General features: G+C 38.4%; 1 protein-coding gene across 1 annotated transcript in view; it reads right to left on the bottom strand.

Annotated features, from left to right (window-relative positions):
- Window positions 1–6,170: 6,170 nt before the first annotated feature.
- The window catches only part of TOX3 (TOX high mobility group box family member 3), a 73,164-nt gene continuing 56,678 nt past the window's right edge, over window positions 6,171–22,656 (bottom strand). The window contains exons 4-7 of the mRNA XM_019619749.2: window positions 12,425–12,694; window positions 10,898–11,125; window positions 9,634–9,714; window positions 6,171–7,129 (exon numbers count right to left, since the gene is read on the bottom strand). Of these exons, the coding sequence (XP_019475294.2) occupies window positions 6,389–7,129; window positions 9,634–9,714; window positions 10,898–11,125; window positions 12,425–12,694 (1,320 nt within the window). The 3' untranslated portion in view covers window positions 6,171–6,388. The remainder of the gene's footprint in view (window positions 7,130–9,633; window positions 9,715–10,897; window positions 11,126–12,424; window positions 12,695–22,656) is intronic.

Raw genomic sequence — 22,656 nt, 5'->3', positions numbered from 1 at the left:
ATGGAAAGCAGTAACCGAACCTGACAGCCCTCTCTACCAAACACCTGGAATATTAGTCCCAAAATCCATACCTCATTTTTACACATATACATTATCCATATAAAATTATGTGTACACATCTGGACATCTCTTAATTTAAACACCTATCACATGTTTGGGCTGCCTATTTTTTATTCCTTTTCCCATGACCGTGAGGAATAGGAAGGAGGAGAAGGGCTGAGGAAGAGGAGCAGCCCCTCAGGAGGAGCTGCCCATGGCCGGCGAGAGGTGGGTGCAGGAGCAGGAGCTAGGGTGGGCAGCAAGCACAGGCTGCTCCTGAGATTGGAAGAGCAGAGGGACAAGGAATAGCCAACAGGGGAGATTGCTCTGAGAATGTCTGAGAGTACCCCACAGTGGTGAACCTGAGTCTGGAACACATTCATGAACTGCTTCGATCAATTTACACATATATGCACACATTCATAAAATGGTGCAGCAGAGAATCCCCGATGAACAGCTGGCAAGGCAGAATTTTCAAAAGTAACCTTTGATTTTCAGACATTGAATATTCAGGAGGAGCAAGAAAGAAATTAAGCAATGAAACAACTACTTATCAATTTTTAAACATCCATGCCTTGTGGTCAAGTCTCATGATTCATAGAAAAGCAATTCCAAAATTAAACACTTATAAACACCAGCAAGAGAAACACAACACAAGGGATTTATTATTTCTTTACTTTGTGTTAATGCAATGTGTATGTTGGTCATCAGTACACTGTGGGACCTAGCATTAAAAATGAAACAGTCTCAAGTAACTATAGTCTTTAGGTTTCACAAATATTGCCAGTAGGTTTAATAATGCTCTGTTTGCCTGTATTTAATTCTGTTTTGTAAATGCAAACATTTGGTCAAGGTATCCACTTAAGAACTGTGCTTGCTGATACAGACGTAGATTTTTAGACTTGTGCACAGTAGAAACAGCTCTAAAAGACTGAGTATGCAAATATCCCAATCAGATGGTTAATTCCTTACACATCTATAATGATGCAGGGTTGCTGAACCAGCACAAAGGTTAGATACCTGTATTTGAAAATCAGCCCTGTAACTTGTTCCAAGTAAAATTTAATAAAACAAAATGTGAAAAAAAAGTAAGCCCAGCTATTTACTTTTAGATTCAAATTATTGCTACTTGAAATTGTTTGGAAAACAAATGCAATATTTTTGTAATTAGACCCCTGATCTATGAAAGCACTTGAGAAACTGTACAACTGTAAGCTTTAATGAAATTACTACCTATATACTAGAATTATCCACTCATTTTAAGTGATTTGCTGGATCAAAGCCTTTTTTTTTCAATTAGAGCAGCAGAGCTAAATTAATGTAACAACTTCACTTTGGAAAAAATAACAGACCAAAGATATCTGTATCAGTGCAGATATTAGAGAAGGGAAAGAAAATAAAAGTTATCTGTAGGAACTGCCCATCTTAGTACCACATAACATCAAATACTCTTCAGTTCAATGTTTCTTTTATCTAAAAGATTAAAATGCATTTCATTTCAAACCTCATAACAAAACTCTGCACTACTTCAGTTTGTGTAGGAGTGGAAGATGTTAACGCTGAGAGAACTTGGACAAAAATGAGATTTAAAATATTACTTCTACTTTTTAGCAGAGGCAAACAGCACATTATAAATCTCCAGCGTAGCCTATTGAAGTGTCAGAACAGCTCATTCAAAGCCACACATTCTCTTCTGAAAGATTTTAGTATTATAATCGAAAATACTCTCCCTCAGATGCACCTGAGAAGCATTAGCTTCTTGGTGACTTTAAGAACCAAATCCTTTAATACAAACCTAGCTTTTCCCACAGGCACTTGAAAATATTTAGCATTTTTTCAGCTGAATGCAATTTTCATAATAAAGTAGCTCACTTGGCTACCTGACACCGCAGACAAAGGCAGCGCGCGAGCGGCTCCTGCCAACGTGGGCAGAGGTCGGCCTGAAACACCCAATGGCTGTGACAGTTTCAGCGAGTTATTTGTACAAGCACATATGTATTTTATTCCCTAGCATTCAGCTACAGCTCTCGCACACTGGACGCCTTTTAGTCCGCCCTCATGGAGGATAAAACACACCCTAAATTTCTGCGGCATTTAAGCTCCACTTTGATGGCTGATTTTGGGCACTGAAGAAGCCCTTTGCTGCTCCAAAACAAATTGGAATGCCTCATTTTAATGTCTATGTTTTAGGGGTTGGTAATCAGAATTTGCTTAATCTAATATCCCTCCTGCTCTGGAATAGATTCCTGCACACACACACAGTCCTTTCGGAGCGGCACTGACTCATCTCTAACGAGGCTCAATTTCTTAGGGAACTGCTCACTTACATTTCACTGGCAAACCTCTGAGAAAAGTATGGGAATGAGGTGTTTTGTTTGTTGTTTGCTTTTTCTGTGCCAAAATACCCAGTCCGCCCTATCATATCAGAAACGTTAGTATTTCACTCTATCGCTGGCAGTTTTAAGGGCATTGCTTTAGAACTCTGGCCTGTTTTGTTAAATCAAGCTGCACGACGATCCTGCTTTACCTCCACCCACTTAGCCTACTAATGCAGGCTAATACTGCATGTTCTGTGGCAGCAAAACCTAAAGCGTACCAAGAGACTACAGTGATAGATTACATGTACATGCTGTGTCATATCCAATTAACTCAAATTGACTGTGTACTGCATTATGCTGTTAGTGCATGGAAGATCAATAAATATGGAGAAAATCCAACAAGGCTCTCTCCATTCCCATCCAATTCTAGTAGGTCTGAGACAGATCATGCTCCTATGATGTGTGTGCTGCTGCTGAAGAGGGCAGGTGGTGCATAGACACCATTCAAACTTGGCCTATTCAATCTAAACTCCTCTAACTCTCCATTCATGCATAGCAAAACACCATCTGGTCCTATTTTGCCTCCAGCAATCACAGCTGACCAAAAACGATAATAACAGCTGTTGCAAAACAAAAGCCAAACAAAGGGGGGAGGGAAAGGTTAGAATGAAGTCCAGTGTTGAAAAATACTCCATGAAGTGAGAAATGGAAAAGGAGCCATTCAAAAGTCCAATCCCCATTGAAAAGAGACAGTGCAAGACTACTGGTTAAACTTGAGATATTTAATCCATCTGTCCCGCAAACCACAATGGTCAGGTGATAAAATAAAATTGAGATTATGTTGCATAGAGGTATTTAAAGCCTTTGTTCTTCAAGTTAGAAACCAATGACCCTGTGTCAGCTAAAAATTAAACCTCCTTATGTTCTTTCATCATGTGTCAACCTGGGTTAATGTGAAAGTAGAATGTGGTTAACTGGGGTGATAAAGCATCTGAAACCTTGGGAAAAGAAGGGAGCAGTTAAGTACTTGTAAACGATACGAAGAAAACAGTCTTTAAAGCATGTATGACACTGAAATCATGGCTAAGGCATTTTTTCCTGTATAAATTTCATAGTAAGTGATTTAAATTAACAGTTTTATTTGTGACCTATGATAGTGAAGTTATTCACTTAGACGTAGAGAATATGAACTCCAACTTGCACAGTTTGAAACACAAGATGTTCTGCAATATGCTATTGCGGGTAATGGAAAATATAATTTTGTAGCAAGCAGGGGGATGCTCCAGTTTTCCATGATTGAAATTTTGATATTTAAACTGTTCAGTGCTGCTTGATGATTAATTTTTTTAGCTGCGGCAATTAAAACTTTTTTCTCTTTTTTTTTCCTGGAATTGACTATCAGTAGTTCAGCAGCTCTTAATCAAATGTGATAAAACCCAGGATTTATGAAATCATTTAATGAGTATAATAACACCTGCTTTTTACCACAAATAGTTGAAAACAGACTTCAGTTGTAATTAACTTTTATCATTAGTGACATTTTTCCCAACGATACTTCATAGGTCTTCAAAATGACAATTACAGAACTAATACACAATTACTGTCACATGCAGTTTAGCAATTATTTCTGAAGACAGTTGTCTAAAGGTTTCAAAAAGACTATAAAATGGTCCTCTTTGTTATGTAACATTGGTTAAAACTGACACAAAACCATCTTTCACAACCAGCCTCTGCTGTGCCATTTCCAATGCACACAGGCTTCCTTGTGCCTGAAATAAGCCCCCTCCCTCCCAGACACGATTAGATATCACACGAAGGCTATTACGAGCATGGGTAGCCGTCAACTAACACCTATTACAAAAAGCTTCAATTTATACATGATTTTTTCTGCTTCAAGAAATCTATAAATTTCTAATTGGAATCTCTTGCTGTTCAATATTTGTAGATAATAAACAGAGTACCTGAGGACTGTGAAATATTGAAAGCTGAATTCATTATTAATAAACTCACACAGCACAGTACCTTTTCCCTCAAGTCTGGCTGCAACTTTTGGGGGATCTATATCCCATTATTTTTGTTTGGGGCCTGGTCGGTAGCCATGGACACGGCCTGAAACAGGATTAGGATTCTGCTCGGGTTTGACACTTGCTGTTTTTAATTTTCATTTTATCATAAGCAGTTTAAGATTGTTGCCAGTGGTAATTTGCAATTTTTATCAAGACCTCTTCATTATAGCTCCTGACAGGACAGATGCTGTAATTAATCATGCAAGACAACTGGGGATAGTGGTCAGGCTGCACCCAGCACACAGCAATAGCAGGCAGGGATGGGAAAGAAGAAAGGAAGGGTTTTTCTCGTCCATCAAGAGTAGAGATGTAGAAAGAGCATTAATATCTTGCCAACATGTTGGATGCAAATGTTTCCAAATATTTCCAGTGAAACAGCTTCCTCTACACCCACTGCTCCCTGCTTGCACCATTCAGCACCAGCCAGAGTCTGGGACAAGCCGGGGGCTCATGGGCTCAGGATAGCGGTTGGGCTTACAGCAAAAACACAAGGACACAAGGAAAATCCCAAACTGTACTTATTTTCATCCCTGAGTGGCTAAGACAGGTTCCTTACCCCGTTCCCACCGATAGACGTAACACGGGGTGGATGAGTGCTCTGTGCCATCATTGCTCCACCACCTCATCGCTCCCGCACCTCGAAGCCACAGCCTGCTCAGAGGAGCTGCATGCCACCCTCCAGCCATGCACTTATGGACACCAGAGCTGCCTGCACAGATCAATACCTACTTACACAGCATGGCTGAGAGAATATCAAATCCAGAAAGTGGAATAAAGTGCCAGAGAAAGCAGTTCTGCAAGGAAACATTTCTCTCGGTTATTTTTCTTATCAAAGACTTGTGGCCCATCGGTTTTACTGAAATGTGTTTATTCTATAGCAAGATAAAAGCATTTATTTTAGATAAGCAAAATACAAACAACTTAATTGCTGCTATCGTAACTCATAAAAAAATATAAAACAGCATAAAAACACAATAAGCAATGTAGCAATTAATAATTCATGTTACCAGTGTTTACATTAAAGCCTCATTTATGAAAACTTTACAACACATGATATGAAAAGTTACAACTTTTAAAGAAAATATTTACATTGATTATTCGGTCGTGGAGTTCCTTTTAAATATTCTACTGGTTTTACAGCGTATTAAAAACTCTTGCATTTTTCATCTTAGCTTTTTGTAATAACAGCCTTAGTTAAGTGCATTTCCCTTTTAAAAATACAGTGTATTAAATCTGAAACTCATCACTTCCACACAGAATATAATATTCACATTTGTTCTGTAACTGGAATTAACGTAATAGGGTAACTGTCAATATATATTTTGTTACAAACTATGGTAAGTTTATCGGGAGGAATGGAGTGAAAGGATGGATCAAACATTGAAGTTCAGTTACTTGCATTTGTTTTTCTGAAGATATTTAGGACAGAAATTTAAGAGCTTTGGCAAATATCTGTGACTTACTCTATTTTTTTTTCATGACAAAAAATGCCATCAACGAACTCATGTCATACAAGTATGACTGTATGAAATCCAATCGTCATTTTACAGGTAGTTACAACTGTGCTTTAAGGGCTTCATGAGTTCATACTGCCTTGAAGTGCATTATTCACTTTTAGAGAAATCTGTAACTCTGAAAGGCCATGTTGCAGTCATAAGGTCCAGGTATTTATTAGGCCATTTGATTCACATATTGTAGGTAAAGCTTAAATAAATTAAAAAGGCATCACATGAAAGAGAGCACAGTCTTTTTTTTTTTTAAACAAAATGATTTATAGTCAGCTAAAAGATGATACACAGCTACATTGTAGTTCTTTATTGCCTATCTAATAGACACTTTAGAGGATCGTTTGATCTGTTATGCATCCCTGCATAACTACCATCAACAATTTACAGTTTTCAGCCAAATATGGTTTACCCCTACCCCCTCCATCAACACAAAGCAATGCTGTGAGATCATTTATCTTCAGAAAATACTGACCTGTGATAATACTTGAGTCTGTGTCTGAGATTGTATTTGTGACTGGTGCTGCTGAGGTGCTGGCTGAGGGCTCCCAATGGCAGGGATGGGAGAAGTGATCTGAGAGGCTACTGGCGAGTGCTGCTGAGGAGAAGGCTGTGACTGGTGTTGCATGTGCTGCATCTGCTGCTGCTGCATCTGCTGAAGCTGTATGTGCTGAAGCTGCTGCTGCATTTGCTGTTGATTAATTTGCTGCTGAAGATGCTGCTGCTGCTGCTGCAAATGTTGTTGCATGTGGTGCTGAAAATGCTGTTGTTGCATTTGTTGTTGTATCTGCTGATGCATTTGATGCTGATGTAGCTGCTGTTGTTGCATCTGCTGCATCTGTTGCTGCTGCAGCTGCTGTATCTGGTGCTGCTGGCTTTGCATGGAGGGACTCACTTGAGATGAAGACTGCGTTGCCACCATGTTTGTTCCCATAGAGCTTATCAATGGAGCTGCAATGTTTGTCGGCATGTTTGATGCAATGGTAACAGAAGCTACAATCTGATTCATTGGCAGTCTCATGGTCAGAGGTTTGGGAGCAATTGCTCTGGGAAGGGACTGTTGAAGAGTTTGAGGAGATGCCGAGACTGTGGCGTGTTGAGAGAGAGAAGTATTCAGAATAAGGGAGGAAGACAAATTTGTGGATGCCAATGTTTGCTGCACAGAACGAATTGTCTGGGCCTCAGCAGACTCTGCAGCAGCCTATGAGGAGAAATTGAAGAACAGGTATTGGCAAAAGTAGACACAATCCTATATTGAGCTTAAAAAATCATCAAACCTGTTCCTTCCCCCTCAAATCTCATGAGCTGCTCAGTGGAAAGACTGCCCTAGAGAATTTGTCCAATTATTATAATAGTCTATTCAGGAAATGCAGTTCAAAATCTCACTTGAGTTGCCTATTTTCTTCATCCAATCTGAACTTTCACTATCTCAGTTCTTATTTATCCTCTCTCCGTACCTAAATCTAGCTGTTTGATATATATTTAGAAAGGTTATGAACCCTGGCTCAGTTTGACCTGATCAATTGAAATTATCTTGTGTTGTTCATAAAAAAAAACTTTGTTACTGTTTATATAGAAAGAAAAGTAACAAATACTCAGAGAGACTTTTTCATCTTCTGTTTTCCATGGGGAAACATCAATCAGCAGTCTGAGAAAGGTCACTGGTCCATTACATTACACCTTTTCTGTCTCTGTACAAGGTACCTCCAGCTTCTACTTAGATTCCAATTCTTAGACAACAAATTAACTTGTGCCCTGGTTCAACATCAGAAATTTGTAGTACTTCATCTGGCTGAAAGAGCTAAAACGGTCTCTATTTATATATTAAAAAAACAAACCAACAAACAACAAAAGAACCTGTTCTGAGGAGAACACCAATATCCCACTACACCAGTTCTGATGTCATAGAAGTATTGTACAAGCACCAAAACTTATCAAACAATTTTTTTTAAATTAGCTGACTGTAGTTCTTCACTTCTAAGGCATTAAGTCCAATGTATTCTCAGCAGAAAGAAGTCTAAGGGAGCATTGTGAAGGCAGAAGCCCAGAATCACTGGAAGCAGCATGGCTACATCAGCAGGTGCCCTGCTTAGAACATCCTGCCTAATTCCACTGTCATGAGCTTTCTGATGAGAGACACCTGCAGGAAAACTTCATTCTGAGGCTTTCTGGTGCCTTTAAAGACATAGTTTTATTAGGTATGTTTAAATATATTGAGTATGTTTAAACTAGATATGATTAAGCATCAGAAGTAGGATCATCTTGCATAGTTTTACACATCTGCATTGCATAAGACATGTAATACAGTTGCCTAGAATTCTGTGTAGGTGATGAAGAGAAAAATTCTCATCCAGTACAATAAATAGATATGTTTTAGACACTTAGCGTAGAATGCATCAACTCTTGCCTCAGAAGTGCTTATTCTGTATCTACTCTCAACAACAACCTTTGACAGAAAAGCTACAGCAAGGATGTCTTAAGGTAGGGGAGATGAATTCTGGACATGGAGTGTAATTTCTACTCACAGTCTTCTAAGAAGTCACTCAGCAGCACAAATCCCACAGAAGGGACAGAAAATATGATCTCTGTTGTTTTTGAAAAGGGCAGTTAGGACTGACAAGACACGTTCCCTCAAAGCAGCAATTCAGAATTGCTGCTGCCATTGAACTTAGCATCATGATATTAAAGACTGAGAACATTATCTAAGTCCTAGAGACAACAGAAAAAAACAGCTTCACAACACAAGGAAATCTTCCAGCTTTCAAGAATGCATGTGTCTAATTTCTGTTGTTGTATTTCTAAGCACTAATTAAAATATGCAGCAACTTTCTGCGCTACCTCCTAATGCTCTGTAGTTGTACAGATAAATAAGCATTCTCAGGAACTAGATATCATCACTTTAGTCTGTTGCTTTCCTGTGATCAAGGGTATTTTTGTATTTGGTCTTTAAGAAATGTTATTAGAGAAATGACTGCCTTGATTTTCACGCATGTATTACAATCATGTTTCCATTTGTAGTGTCCAGAGGCAGCAGATATACAACCAGCCTCATGCTATCAGTTAAAAAAGTAAATTCTCAAATCTGAGACCAAAGCTTTGTTTTCTTCACGTGAGTTTCATACTAAGTAGGGATCTGCTCTAATACTCAGCATGGCTCACTGCCAGCTAGTCCATTTGTAAGTACTCTCCAAATTCAGAGCCACCACACAAATTTTTTCCCCCTCACCTGCAAGAAATACTTAAGCTTTGCCACACAATAACAGCTCTTCAAGCCCATGCAAAACAAGTCTGTCTTTTGGGAAGAATCACTTGAGGAAAAGGAAAAAAAAAACAAAAACCCAACAGCAAAAAACAAAAAACAATTCTGCAAATAGCTTGTAAATGTTAATGTCAAAAGGTCGGCATATTTTTCATGACTGAATTTTACTTCTGTAGTGAAGTGCATTATTTTGCTTCCCAAGATAATGGAAGATGTACGTGCTTACAAAGTTCTTGTTTGGTAATCATTACAGTGCCATTAAAGAGATGAAATTTCTTTGCAGAGGCTATACAGGGTTCAAGCAGCAGCACATCTTTTAGAATTGCATTGCAGAAATCTTAGGATTCTACTTTTGTTTTGCATTATACCACACTCCTACCCCCATATTTAAGAAAAACATTGCCAAAAACTAACTTGCATTATGCAGACAGCATTATCAGGCTTACCTTGGAAACAAGGCTTGCTCTATAGGCTGCAAGTGCCTTTAGGTATTCTTTTTTGGCAGCTTCTGTTTTTCTTTTATATACCTATTAAAAGAGACCACAATTTCACCAACTTCAATTATTAAGAAGTTTTTGCCAGAATGCTCTCAGAATCCCTTGCAATGAAACCAAAAGCTCAGATCAAAAATCCAAAAACACTTTTACTTCATGAGGGCTTTTTCTTCCCTGGAAGTTTTAAATATTCCTGCAAGTGGCCGCAGACTTTCACGTCCACTTGCTGGAATGTCACCACAACGTAAGACCATTTGTCATATAGAAAAAAACCTGCTAGAGCAGCCAACTGTTTGACAAGACCAGTTATGCACACTTCATCTTCCTAGGAAATGATATTTTACTGACACTGAGTATTTCACGTGCTGAAAAGTACCCAAAGTAGTATAAAGCAGCCAAAAAAAAAAAGAAAAAGGAAAATGTGGTTCACAGAGTTTTGACAATTCACTTTCCCCAAAGTCAGTATTAGAGAATCCCACAGAGCTTCAGTAGAACAGTTAAACAAAAAGTGAATCAATCTGTATCTCTAATCAGCACTACATTTAAAGATCATCCTTAAATCATGATCATCGTCTGCGAGATATCATCATCTGTCAGACTGCTAAGTATGACTGGGAGCTGCACGGAGCATCAACAGGCAAAGAGCCCCAAAGGATTTTTTTCCAATCTATGTGTAGGAGTTACATGTGTTTAGCAAGAATAATAACCCTCAAGGAAGAACAAAACTCATCATTCTGTACCAATTTTGAGTTGGAGATAACATTTCACACACAACATTGTAATGAGGCACAGAGGATTGGCTTCAAAGGTTTAAAATCAACACGCTTTATAACAAATTCATAAGGCAGATCAAAGGAAATGGTAAATGTGTTGTACCTTCCCCTTTTCTATTCTAACTTCGATTAATAGGAAATAAGAACTTTGAAATGGGAATCATCAAAAGGTGGTCTTAAACAAGACTCCAGGACAGTATCACTTGAGCTTTTTACAAAGTGCCCTTTAAAATTTAAAGACAGTCACTGAATACGATCAACTGACTCTTATAACAAAATGCTTTTTAGATGCCAGATTTTCAGCAAGTTCAAAAATCAATGCAGCTCTGCAGACCAAGAGGTCTACATCAGCAAGCAGTGTGCTCAGCTCTGAGATAGGAGGATTTTTTACAAGCAATAACTATTGTACTTCATGTCAGACATCCCCCTCATCCATTTTTTACCTGCTTTTGTTCTTCTCCTAAACTGTCCCACATAGATGCCACTATTTTTGAAACCTCTCCAAACGTAGCATTGGGGTTCTGCCCTTTAATTGCAGCTTGAGTATCCCTGAAGAAAAGGGCATATGCTGACACTGGCTTTTGTGGCTCGTTGGGATCTTTCTTTTTCTTCTTCTTTGGAGTTTTCGGCTTCTTGCCAGAATCTGGGGCCGCTCTTTTTTCTCCAGTAGCCTAAGAAACGGTAGTAACAGGAACAGTCCACATACGCATGAAATGGAAGTCAGAGGAATTCTGAATGATTATTGTCAGTCAGGCTTATCAATAAATGGATAAAAATTCCTGTGTAGGCAGCATTTTGGACACTCATGTTATGTGGGTCTTTCTCCCACCAAACTGCACTTATTCTCAGTCTTTCTCATCAGAACCACTGGAACTAAGTGCCAAAATTATTACCACTCGCTGTAAGCATGGCTCAGAATTGTTCCCAGAAGCCTGACCTCAAAAACTACACCATAACTAATTTTAATTCAATATATACATATATATGTATTCAATCTATAGTGTACTTTGAGCAGGTGATCTATGTTTTTCCATTAAAATGCAATTTCGGCAGTAGAGACTCAGAAGAGCTTGGAGGCATTCCCTGATTCCCAGAATTAGGCTGTCAGCTTAGACATGGGTCAGGGCAGCAGCAGTTCTGCAGTATCTATTCAAGCACAGTGGACCACCCCTGTGCCCAACACCCTCTTCCAAGGCTTCTCACATGGGGTCAGGTCCCCACACAGCAGCATCCCCATACCTGCATCTCCTCCCACCTTAAAGGGGAAACCTTTAGAGCAGCACTTCAAGGACTGCCAGTATCTCCAATCCTCATATGCTCCTCATGCCCCATACCTTCTTCTGGACTACACACAGATTGTGGCAGCAAGGGTTGCCACATTGTGTGGCTCTAACTACATCTCTATTCTCATTGTTTAACTTTGATATTTTAAGAATCCTGAATGGAATCTTCTTTCCATATACACAATTTCCATCAAGCTAATGAGAAAATCTTTCATCGAGCAGTTTGAATTAGCCCTGTATATGTAGTGCTATAACATTTTCCTTTTGTTACAGGTTAATTTAAAGCAAACTGTAAATTAAGTAAGCATTCAAATAGAAGAAAGTTCATTTTATTTCTGTCTAAATGCATCTATATTTTAAATGACTCCAGAGAATATCAAAATGAAAAAAATCCCAAAGTTGAAGAGTAAAGAGATTCACCAGATGTATAAAATCTAAAATGAACCATGAATGTATTCAACTGAAAATATACGAACGGATATGTATATTCTAACATCTATTATGGAGGTATAATGAAAGCCTCCTAAATCAGAAGCTAAACAGTAAATAAATGACATAGCTCATCGTATGTTAAAGCATACATATTTTGTATGATCACTTGGCAGCTGAGACAGTACTGCCACATTAATGAAAATACAGCATATAGCCATGTAAAGCTTACTCACTGCAACACATGGATTAACTTACTCTATTTGATTCATCTGCATCTTCTTCATTTATCGAGCTGGAGGGGGAAGGAGTGGCTGATTTACTGGCAGGAGGGGAGGGAGAAGTGTGTGGCAAGTTGGTGCCTCCCAAATTTAGCCCCAGCTGTGCACTTAGCTGGGACTGGTTAATGGTGGTGAGCTGAGAGGGAGTCATAATTCCCGAGTGAGCAGCATCTGTCATGTGGACAATGGATCTCATAATCAAAGAGTGGTCTTGGCGGTACTGCGAAACTTGGGTGTGACTCTGATCCTGAAAGAGTGAAACATTATGCAGTTATTAGCAGTGATCATACAGCATTAGCAAATCATTTTCACTGACTCACAGAACTGACATTGTCAACTTTCATTTTGTTTGGTTTCTTTTCAACAGATCAATAAACTGAATGCAGCAACAGTTACAGTACTTGCCTCAGACTTTGCTTCTCCCTTTGCTGGATTTTCTTGGGTAATAAAAATTTTTATTTCCCTATTTTAAAGTAATTTTTTTTTCTCTTGATGCTGTGCAAATACCCACATAAGCAACCGGCTGACTGATGACACAGGGAAAACATTGCAATAGAGTAGAGACAAACTGCTGTCAAATGCAGAAAACAAACAAAATGGGGAGGAAGCAGAGAGAGAAAAAGCATCTTCCTCTGACATTCAATTATTCATAGCTGTTACCAGTAACAGTAGTAGGTATAAAACAACTCTCTTTAAAATAACTTCTAAATCCCCTTCAGACAAAGAACGTTGCCCTGCCACATCTCAAGTGCAGACACAGCAGCACTCTGGAGAACCGTTCAAGTAATCCTAATCACTCCTAAAAACCCCTTTTTGCCAGCACCACACAAAAGTATACATTTTTATCTTTAATCCAACAATCAAACACATGTGGAAGTAGCACGCTATGCACTGATCACCCACTTTATTTTCTTGTACTTCATCCCTCAGAAACTCAAGTGCTTGCATGTTTTTGTCTCTGCTGTTTCTTGAGGGCTAAAACTAAGTCATCTTCTCCATCTACACAACACTTATCACAGTTGTAAACAAAACAAAGTCAGACCCCAAAGGTAGAAGTCAACTGGAATCTGACTACAAACAACTCCGTTTTGTTATTTTTAACCACACACAGATCAATAGACACTTAAAGAACATTTAAACAGAAAAGAAGATTTTTAAACCAGCCAGAAAGTGGGGAGAATAATTAGCTCACAAATTGATTGAGCAACTTGGCCAATCTATACCCGTTGTTCAAACAGTCAGAAGCATGGGAAATGCAATAGACTTTGAAAACTGTTGTTATTAATAATCCACATTGCAATCAGCATCATGTACAATAATCCTTAGTGAAATACCGCAGAAGAGAATTGCAATACTGGAAGTCCAGCATACGGGCCCACCTGAGCTCCATAAGGTATTGTGACTTTTCCAGTGCACTCAGATTTTATTTGGAGTGCTCAAAAACCTGCATCAGCACTGAGGTTTGTCCTGAGTGACTTTCTTCTTGCTCCTGTCCCAGCAGAGGCAGTGGGCTCAGTGCTCCTGAACACCTCCTGGCCCGGCCCCGTGCAGCACACAGAGATGCAATGCACTTGTAAAGGAAGATGCATGCCCTGCCTCATCCACGTATTGTCGTCCCTGGGTCCTGTACAGATGAAGTTAACTGTGCATGTTCATGCTGCAGGTGCTATACTGGGTTTCATCCTCATTTTCCCCTGCCTACCAAGACGTTGCCAGCATAGTTCATCATCCGTACTGTACCACATCACTATTCCTACTTCAGAGGCTTTTAATATTTTCAGCAAAGGAGCATAGTTTCTCAGAGACGAATGCCTGTGTCAAAAGTGGAGCACTGATATAGAAAGATCAAAACATCAGACTTACTGGCTGAAATACCCACTTGCTTCAGGGCACCTTTCTGTGAAAATTTACTACCGCTAACTAGAGGGTCATTTTGATTCAAAATTGTATTGACAGCGGCATCTGGAAGTCATTCAAAGTCTTTTTAAAAGGATATCACTTTCTGCATATTAGCCCATTCCTTTCTAGTTTACAGACATTGCTTTATTGCATTAAGAAAAAAGTGTTGTTAAAGCAAAGGTCGAGATCATCACAATTACTTTCTCTCATAAAAATCAACTTCAACATTTTGCATGCAGCTCTTTCATAGTGGTGTTCTATGCCTAAAAGGCCTTTGCTCTCTATTGTTACACAAGACAGGCCTTTTTGGCCTTTACACCAAGGCAACAAAATATGACGACACGGGTTACAAGCGATTTACTCCAAGTCTTGTCATTTTGGTTGCATCTATGATTTTACTGAGACTAAATTCTCTTGACTTGTACTGACCCAGAATCTAATTTTATACACAAGCCCATGAATTCTTAAATGCCCCTTCTGAGACAATTTGATGCTTCTGTGTTTGTTTTGTTTAATTCCTGTTTTTCTATCTCTTTTCCTAATTTGTAAGCTACTTCTTAAATCTCTAAAAACTTCACTAAAGGTTAGAAATAGAAACAATAATATTTTGTAAATGACTACCTAACACAGATAAATATATATGAAAAAAATAATAATATCACTTCCAATCTCTTCTCATTTACATCTATGTGCATAATATAAATATTAACAATCTATTTTCTGCATTTTGAATTGAAGTTCTTTGGTTAATCACATTTTTTAAAAAAATCACAATGAAAAGAATAGGAATTTCGTTTTTATTTTGTGGCTTGGTGGTCTGGGCCTCTATAGCCCCTTGGAACTTACAGAAGAGCTTTCAGACAAGGAAGCACAAGTCATTCATGTTTGTACAGAGTTCTGGTGCCTAGTAAGAAGCCAAGGGAGATAGTCAATAGTAACACTGAGGTTCATAGCATTTGTATATAAACTCTGAGTAAGCAAAATCTATCTAAAGAGGAATCTATAATCAAGTAAACAAGTTTTCCATCAATTTTCTCAAGCCTTGTTTTTTTCTTCTATTACAACGACCAGTATTGAACCAAAAAGATCAGCATTTCATTATTCATGAAATGTTTAGCAAATAAATGTTTAACAGCAAAAACATATCAAGGGTACAAACAGAAGTGCAATTGTACTAAAGCATCTGCGAGACACCCTAATTACATTACCACGTGAAAATTGAAAACTGAAAAGGCAAAGCTTGTGCATTCAAAATAATCCACCACAAATGTTGTGAACATTTTAGAGAATATCGCGTGCTCATTTCTTACATAAGCTTAACTAGAAGTTGAAGGGATATGTAAGTATTATATGCATTTAGGATTTTCATAGTATAATGCAGAAATGACAGATCAGTGCTTAAAAAAATTCATGAGCTTCTTCAGTGAACAGAATCAAGTGTTGAGTGAGCTTGATCTGCTTTATTGTTTTAAACTGAAGTTAGGCAAAACTTGTTGGTTTTCACATAAAGCCAGACAATACTCAACCTCTCGTTTACCCAGCTTAACAACCAAACAAGGACATAATGGGTGAAAAGGAACACAAAAGAGAAATTACTTTTGTGATTCCAATGACAATTTCAGATTTCTGCTGTAAACCTGCATGTAAATCACGAGTGAGACTATACGTAGGTGTATCAATCTTTTCTATCACACCCGCAGAGTCCAATAGCCGCCACTGTGAAGACTTGCAGCATTTGATGTGTAGAAAACATCATCAAAGGCATGAGGATATCCATCTACCCTACTGTCAACTTCTCTCATTTATTTAGATAGTCACTCCAAAACAAGTCCTATTTAGTCATTTTTAGAAGTCATACCAAAGGATATGTTACATGGCACATGCCAAGTACATAGCCTATTTTATTTTGATTGGTAGAAGTACTAAGTTTTCAAAGTTTGATAGAAATCAGTACTCAGCAGCCAATGGAAAGCAAACAGAATAATGGGATTTAAAAAAAAAAGTATAAACTCCAACACTCTAATTTATACTGTGTATACTATTAAAGGTGTTTTGCAACAATCCAGCCAAAGAGATGCATACCATTGAGTACTAGGGTAAATTATGGCAATAAAAGATTATTCTTCTGATATGAAGTCATTAGGCACTCAGTAGGTAATACAGCTAGTCCTTATTTTGATAAACAAACAGTAGCCAGCCATGACCTCTAGAGATATCCTAACTTCCACCTGGCAATTTGAGCATCATTTGCAGACAATATTAGAACATTTTGAGTAATACTGAAGATTAAAATCAAAGCCTATAATATTCAATCATGTAAACAAGCAACACCTCCACTAAGATTCTTTCTATCTGCATCAGGATTGAGTCCATGGAAGTGCCTACAAGAAGACATAAGCCTAGGATCTGACCCTATACTATTGCTTGAACCATTTTTTAAGGGACATGGTTAAAACTGTGGTAAATCTGCCAACAAAAAGAACTGTGCAAAAGCTAACATTTATGTTTATGCTCACCGTGCCCTGGTTTTGGATGTTGACTTACAACATTATGTATTCTTTTGCCTCAGGAATTTGTCACTGTCAGTGTAACATAAGCTGATGTAATATTTTAAAGGATAAATTCAAGTTGAAGCAAATGCACTGCAATATGAAGAGTGGAATCCTCAGTTGTCCTGTCTGTAAATTACTCCTGTTACTTATGGGCAAGTAAGCATATCTCTATAAGAAATCCTCAATACTCTTTTCCTCCACAAGTAAAATAGAGATAAAAGAATCCATTAATCTAAATTTTTAGAAGATTGGAATTCACTGCCAATCAAAACAAATCAAACTAACAGGATGCTTTTCTCTGTCAGAGATTAAATCCTTACTTAATAGAATATAAAACAGTTGCACTTGGTACTGCCACTGCTGAAGAAGCATCCTACCTCTCCTCTCTTCAGCTGCTGCAATCGGTAATGATCTGTCAAGCCACAGTTAGCAGGAGATCCCCTACAAGCAGCAGCTTCTTTTCTCTAGCACTGACAAACCCCCATGTTTTTCTCCATGCCTCTGTAGTAAAGTAAACCTTACCTAATTTAATTCCCAAATAAAGGCTACAACAACAATCAGGACATGTCAGTTCAGAAAAAAATTGTCTGCAGATGGATCTAAAAGATTGGTTGGTGACAGAAGGCTTATGCACATTCTGCTGCCTGAAAGACATGAAGAGTAAGCAATCTCCCAGCCTGTGTGTTTCCTTAGTCCCAATACATCAGAAATTTCCGTTTTCCATTTACACAGAAAAAGCACAAAGCCAAGAGCAGGGATATGAAGAAAGAAAAAGGAATAACACAAAGGTCCACTGATTTATTCCTCAAAACTGAGCAACTATCTCCTTTTCTTTTGACAGTCTCAGATGTCTGTAGAAATTCATCTTTCTGGAAATTCATTTCTCGCTACAGGACAGAATCAGCTACCACCTCCAAATTAACTTATCATGTGTTCTCTGAATACTTCTGATCTACCATCCCCTAATTTTGCACCCCTCCCAAGCTTCTCTTTCAGGTCTGACCTGTGAGCAGGTTTGCAGAGACCCACCTCATGGCCACAATTTGTTCCAGCTGTGAGAGAGATCTGAATCACAAGTTCAAGTTATTTCTTCCATGGACAACACCTGGGGAGCAGCAGTAGGAGCACACTTTGGCCAGCACCATAGAGATGTGGTGGATGCCCAGGGATCTATCATGCTAACCCTGCCTCTGGGCCTCTACAGGCACCAGCAGCCAGACCAAGTGATAGAAGAGCTTTCTCTGAAATGCTCCAGCAAGTCATCCAACCAGCCTAGCATGGAGCCTTTATGGCTTGGGAACCTTGTTCTTAACAATTTACTTTCCTGTTAAACTGCACCTGTCTGAAAGGCTCGGCACATTCCTCTTGCCATCCCCAAGGTAGGTGAAGGTGGCAGACTTCCTGTTGGCCTCAGCTGCACTCTAAGTCTTCTGCTCTGTAACTGCCTCTGCTCATACAAATGGACACCATCATGGGCTTCCTGTAGCCCAGAACTGTCCACAGTGTCCACTACTGATGCTTTTAGCATCTTCTAATTCACAACTTGTTTGCCATTTAAGTTTTACACCATCTTGCAGATGCTTTTAAAAACAGATACGCCACTTATTTTTCCCCTAAATACCTACCATGCTTTAAACCATACTGGAATACACTTCTTTTGGACAAGGAATCCAACAGCATGCTCTCAATACGTGTAACTCAGATCACAGATCTGAGCTCTGATCTGATCAGTATGTTGGCACGAGAAGCTTCTATCCAAATTAGCAGTACAAGCTTAGATCTGCTCTGTTTGCAAACAGAGAAGGCAATTGCAAACAAACACCAGATAGTTCAAATGAAGCTGCACAGTGTCAGATAAGTGCTGTTAGCAGTTTTGTTACAACCTCTGCAACTCCAGGTGCTTCAGCTTCCAAATCAAAGGCAGACTTCAAAGGTCCTTATTATGCAGCATGCAACATGGAGAGAGACTGCAAGAAAGCATGACAACCAACAGATATTACCAGAGGTAACACAAATTGTGTGGGGAACTAGGCAGGGGGGAAACAGAATTGGGTATAACATGGCATTTGTTTGTCAAACAATTGCTGCAAGCAGTGGTAGCTATGCACAGGGGTGTTTTGCTTTTGTCTTTGTGAATTTTCTTGATATCTGTTTAGTTTGTTGGTTTTTGTTTTTCCTTTAAAGCATATCATAAAAGTAGATCTCATTATCTTTCATATTACCAGAACCGAACTTTTTTTTCAGCTACCTGGTAACACAGAATAATTTAAAACTAAACAGATACTTTGTATTTCCCTATAGCTTGAGAATTTGAGGCGGAAGCTGAACATTGGTTCAGCTGCCCAAGAGAAAACACAGGTGGTAAGGGCTGAGAATAGGAGGAATTTCAAAGGAAGTTTTCATCTGACCCAAGCATGAGAGTGGCTGGACCCAACCAAGCTCCTGTCCATGTAAAACACATGCATACCAGCTTCATTATCTGCCTCATCTGGCTGACATCACAATGCAGAGATAAGTGTTTGCTCACACTGGATTTTAAATGCAGCAGGCAGAATAGATCAAAGCCATGGTCTAGGCTTAACATTCAGCTGATGTCCACAGTCATTTGTGTCTGCAGACCTTCTGAATCCACTTCTTATAAGCTCAGCTTCTGTTCCAGTTCCTAACAGCATCCTGGGGAGTGCAGCATCTTCCATGTACTCATATGGTATCTCCCAATACCTTCTGCAGTTGATGGATCTTGATGTAGGCCTTATTAATATATAACAGTCACAGTCTTTCTTTCCCTGTAGTCACGTTTTTTTTCTTTCTTCATGTGGAAGTCCTTTGTGCATCTGAGTAGATAATAATCTATTTGCAAGATTGTTGTTTTCTCCTAGCACCAGCAATACAAGCTATTCAGATAGGTGTCTTCATCAACAGCTGCCACTGTTTCCTACAGGCAGGTCCTCTCTTGTGGTTACCAGGACATGGAAATAGTTCATGCTGACCAATAGACTATGAATAAAGATTCAGTTAAAGATTCTGTTCTGCTCTGAATTACCAACTTCTAAAAAGAGTGCCAGAATACGTTTCCTTCTCCAACCATAACAGCTCATTAACAGATGGCCTATTGTCTCCCTATCAATGAGAAAGGAGAGAAGAGCACGTCTCACAGAGCAGTGACTATATTATCCGCTCTGAGCATTACAATGTCATTGAGGACATAAGAATCTACACACTATTAAAAACTCTATTATTCAGTATACCATCAGGCTACGCTGTCTTCATATCTCATTGAAGTAATAGTTTCTGTACAGAAGCCACTGCTGTCTGTGGCCTCTAGGGTTGCCAGCCCGCTGCCCATTCTCCCCTGGGACCGTATGAAGTGGACACACACACTCTCTGAAACTAAAAACGTACAACTACACTATTAGATACAAAATACTTAACCATGCACCAAATAAATAAATAAATAAAGACTTGAAAGCCCATCAGCAATGCCCACAGCTCAGATCTGCAGCAGAAACAAGCCTGTCCCAGTGCCTGCCTGACAACAGGCACCAAGCTGCAAAATCCTAAATGAGTCCTAAAGGTCCAATTTCACAAAGCATCAGCCACCACTTGAAAGGTTCTGTATTTGACCAAATGTCACCAATTAGAACCATAAGAACATTACTTCATTTGTGTTTACTTAGTTTTGAGATTATTTTTTTCCTGTTACCACAAATTATTAACAACAGCAATGGTAACAGCTGCCATTTACGATGGAAACGTCCAACACGAACCAGATTAACACTGTTGATATGAAACCTGAGTTTAGTAGTCCATCCTTTTTCAAAGGAAGATTACAGATGAGAATACTCTGAAGATAATCCCTCTTTGTAGTAAGAATAGCTGCTATTCCTATGAATAATTTCAACATTTCAAAATTAGTTGTATGTTTTGCACTAAAGATGACAATAAACATGTTCATAGTAATAACAAGGGCTTGTTTTAATAGACTGTTCCAGGCGTTAAACACACTAATGACCCATGAAACAACTGCTTCATCAGCAACACATTAAACAATGTTGTTATAACACTGCATTAATTGCAAACCTACTCCATACTCTCTAAATATAAGATTACAGATGGAATATTAAAAGAGAGATTTACAAAGTAGTTTCTCTGTAAAGGGAAATTAAACATAAATTAGAGGTATGCAGGTGAGCAGAGAAATAGCTGTCTTGTGTCAATTCTAAAGTATCTCCTTTAGCTTTTATTCTCACCATATTCTGTTAAACTGTTCATTGAAAAGTTAAATTAGTAATTAGGGAATAAATTCAGATTTGGACCTTGACATAAAAAGCACCACTATTTTGAAACATTGATAGCATTTCTGCTGTATGCAGCCCTCGGTGAGCTAACATTTGCAATTCCAGTCTTTACAGCCACATCATTGAGCTGTTTATTTAAAAAGACTACTTAAAATAAGAACAATAGCCACCATCAGGTCCTCAGCTTAGCACAGTGCCACTCCTCAGTAGTAATGTAATTAACGATGAGCTTATTCCACCATGAATTACCTTTATCTGTGCAGAATCCTGAATGCTCTTAAAGCATTGCAACAATTATAAAATATAAACAGGCTCAAATCTTCATCAAATAGGAAACATTTTATCTATCAGCATAAGCAATGGAGGGAGTAAAATACGTAAAGTTATCAGTCCGTTTTTTTAACATCTGTACTTTTATGAATAAAAGAGAAAAATCAGACTGAAAAGAGACAATTATTTTACTGTCTGTTTCTTAGATATCAGAAAGAGAATTTTGAAATTCATCAAAGCTAACCTTCTGTTATGTACAACAGGCTAAGCTGAAAAGAATGTTAACAAGTTCAATTTTCATTCAATCAGCACTACTGCTCTCTGAAATGTTTCATTGCAGGAAAGAAATAAAAATAATCTATATGGTAATTATGAGGATGAATCCCCCAGTAACTTTCAGCTACATGAAAGGTCAGTTCTATTCAAGATATTTTATCAGTCCCCTGCACATACTCCTGTCCTGTCATTTTAAATCTGAACAGCATTTTATTTTCCCATTTACAGCTACCTGCAGAATTAAGTACTTAAGCCAAATAAGAAAAAAAAAAAAGAAAAAGAAAAAAAAAAGAAAATAGTTGAATGCTGGCAAAGGCTATAATAGCATGGAGATAAATCGTTCAGCTGCTCTCTCTCAAGCCTCTGGGGCTGCAGATTTTTCTTCTCCTGGTGCACTGTGGGTATTCAAAACTTGTTCAACATGATTTCATTTCATTTCAGGCACTGCCTGAGAAAACTAAATTACAGAATCAATCATACAGAAGGTCAGAGTGAGACTTCATTACAAGTATTGCATGCTTGCATGAATATCTTTCATTTATGACTGACCCAATATGTCACAATAGCTGTCTAGTAAAAATAATCCACTTTCTGAAATTGATGTACTACTGATGTCAATGCTACTCAGCAGGCTGGGCAGATTATAGAGAGGTGTTAAAAAAAGGAACCCTCAGGAGCACAAGTTGTAGTTTTATAGAATTGCCACAGTTTGCAGATTAAAGTTGTTTTTTTTTTCCCATGGTCAGCTCAAGAGAAAACAGAGCATTAATATAAAATACCGGGGGTTGATTTTTGATGAGGATATTGCTTTTGATTTCTACTTTCTATTCAAGTATTTATAGGGATAATATTTGCATCACGTAAATCCATGTGTTCTTTGGAGTCAGATGTACTTCAGCACTTTTCAGTGATTT

This window comes from Meleagris gallopavo, chromosome 13 (genome assembly GCF_000146605.3).
Source record: "Meleagris gallopavo isolate NT-WF06-2002-E0010 breed Aviagen turkey brand Nicholas breeding stock chromosome 13, Turkey_5.1, whole genome shotgun sequence".
NCBI lineage: Eukaryota > Metazoa > Chordata > Aves > Galliformes > Phasianidae > Meleagris > Meleagris gallopavo.
The sequence above is the reverse complement of the archived record's forward strand: the minus strand, read 5'-3'. Positions and strand labels throughout refer to the sequence as shown.